Source organism: Octodon degus, unplaced genomic scaffold (assembly GCF_000260255.1).
Source record: "Octodon degus isolate 3935 unplaced genomic scaffold, OctDeg1.0 scaffold00054, whole genome shotgun sequence".
In the NCBI taxonomy this organism is placed as follows: Eukaryota; Metazoa; Chordata; class Mammalia; order Rodentia; family Octodontidae; genus Octodon; species Octodon degus.
The window spans coordinates 157,965-160,666 of NW_004524630.1; the positions used below are offsets into that span (position 1 = coordinate 157,965).

The 2,702-nt window shown below is 39.9% G+C and overlaps 1 protein-coding gene across 1 annotated transcript in view; it reads left to right on the forward strand.

The window, feature by feature from the left end:
• LOC101567482 (zinc finger protein 124-like) overlaps positions 1–2,702 on the forward strand; it is a 41,963-nt gene that overhangs the window by 33,319 nt on the left and 5,942 nt on the right. Inside the window, exons 2-3 of the mRNA XM_023717726.1 lie at positions 1,829–1,955; positions 2,252–2,312. Coding sequence (XP_023573494.1) covers positions 1,829–1,955; positions 2,252–2,312 — 188 coding nt within the window. The remainder of the gene's footprint in view (positions 1–1,828; positions 1,956–2,251; positions 2,313–2,702) is intronic.

The window sequence follows — 2,702 nt, forward strand, 5'->3', positions numbered from 1 at the left end:
ACAAACAAACAAACAAAGAATAAGAGCAAAATTGTAGCTGATGGTCAGTGTCCGGTGTAGTTCAGCAAGCATGTCCATGACAAGGAATAGAATGGGGTTCCTAATCATGTTTGTGACCCAATTGGAAATTGTATCTCTGTTGGTAGCTTGGAAGTTGGCTCAGCAACTCCGGAGACATAGCTTAGTGGTCTAAGCATCTGGTTGGCAAGTACGAGGACCTGGATTCATTCTGCAGCACCACATGGTGCGCAGGCCCCGCCCTGGCTGTGCCAAGCCAGCCACTTGGTGACACACACCTGTAATCCCAGAGCAGTGGAGCCTGAAAATCGGAGGATCATTATGAGTCTGAGCTGCATAGCAGGCAACATTATCTGCATTTATTGAGGAGAGTGCTACAGAGGAATACAAAAGATTACAGGATATGTTTTGTGATAGTAAAGATTTGTTCCATGAACTTCACTGTGAGAAGCATCCGGGCCATTTATAGTTTTAGGTATCAGTATTTGGAAGTTTGATATTGTGTCTCACTTACCTGAGCTTTATGCTGTTGTTCTCTTTTCCCAGCCTCCCAGAGTGATAGGATTACAGGTGATCACAGCTATATGCTGAATATAGTGCTGGGTGGGGAAAAAAATCATCAGGTTTTTTTTTGTTTTTTTTTTTTTGCGGAACCGGGGATTGAACTCAGGCCCTTGCACTTGCCAGACAAGCACTTATTCTACTGAGCTAACTCCCTGGCCCCCTTGTCAGTTATTTTTATGTCACAAATGTTATATCATTTTTCTTCTTTGAATGCCATCCTGAATGACACCCTTGAACTTTCTTCCCCTAGATAAGTGTCTGTATTTCAATTTAATTATGTATATATTAGATTTTTATTTAATAGAAGAACCTAAACTACTTTTTCAGGCAGTAGAAATCACTGTGCCTTTTGTAAGCCTCTTGGGGGATTTTACTTATTTCTGGTAATGGTGTGACTCAGCGTTCCACCTCAGATTAATGAACAGTAGTATTACTTGCTGTGCACACCAATCTTCACTTGAGGCAGTGTAGTAGAGATGCACTCTGAGCTTGTCAGTTTTGTTCTCTCTAGATAGGACATTGACTTTGTGTGTGTGTGTGTGTGTGTGTGTGTGTGTGTGTGTTTAGTATGGGATCCACAGGGTTTACAAGGTGTCACTACAGAGATCGGAATTGTAGTGATCTTTTCTGTTTTTCAGCCTCTGAAGCACTGGGATTACAGACCCGTGCCACCATACCCAGTGTCAGTGGCCATGTCAGCGAGCCCTGGGGTCAGGGCCTGCTCGGCAGGCCTGGGGTTGACCGACCACCCTTTGCATCTGCCTAAGTGGGCACTTTAATCCACTGAGCTGTCTGGCCATCCTGGGAAATTGACTTTGGTTGCACCATTTTTGTTGGAAAATTGCTTAGTGCTCAGCAGGCAATACACAAGAATTCACAAGAACAACTAAGAAAATGCAAAGGTCAATCTTCAACTGGGTATGGTAATTTGTTTTTGTTTTGGCTCAGGATTGAGACAGATATAAAATTTCACTCTGTGAAGACGGATTCTGGTAACCATACAGGTTTTTATTTTCTTTTGTTTTTCAGACGGTATAGCTATGAAGTTCAGGTTGACATGAACTCACTTTGTAGCCTGCAATAGTTTCAAAATCCTCGTAATCTTCCTGTCTCAGCCTCCTGAGTACTAGGATTACAGACATGCATGACCACACCAGTCTTTGTATTCAACATTTAATGAGAGAAGTTGAATGATCCCAGGTGTGAGTCTAAATCTTAATGCAAGAAACATATGTGTGCTTTTTAGGAGGCAGTGACCTTCGAGGATGTGGCTGTGAACTTCACCATGGAGGAGTGGGCTGTGCTTGATCCATCGCAAAAAGTGCTCTACAGAGATGTGATGAAAGAAACGTTTAGGAACATGGCTGATGTAGGTAAGGAGGACATCACTTTCTCATGTATACAGTCAGAACACATCCTTGCTCATCAGTGCAGTTTTCTTCAATAGAACATGTAAACATTTTTAAAGAATATCTCAGGCCTACTTGCATTATAGGATGAATCTAACTGGAACCATTTATTTAACTCAGACCCTAGCACTTGCCAGACACGCACTGTACCACTTGGACTGTATTCCTAGTCCTGAAATCTATTCATTTTTATGCAGTAATTTAATGTTCCCTTACATTTCTTTTTTTTTTTTCCTTACATTTCTATGTCTACATTTCAGGTAGAGCATGGGATAATCAGGAAGCAGAAAAAGAAAACAGTAATGACTGGAACAATCAAAGGTAATTTGTAGTCCATAAAGAACAGTTCCTCAAAGTAAAGCATACACGCAAATATCAGAACCAGGAAACGTGACCATGTTCAAATTTATTTACTCTCAATGATACTCTCCAATGATGTATATATATTTTTAATATGTGTAATCTAGAAATTGAATACAAAAATATTCCAATATGTGAAAGACTGATGTCATGCAAAGCATGACACCATCTGACATATAGGTACAAAACTTTTCCTTCATGATTACCTCCAAGATAATGTGTGACATTTCCTTTAGGTACTTTGCATAGGTATTTATAAAAACAACTCAATTTAGAGTTTCGACATAACATTCATTAGCATATTTATATGTGTGTCTATAACTATCTATCTATATATATTCACTACAAAAT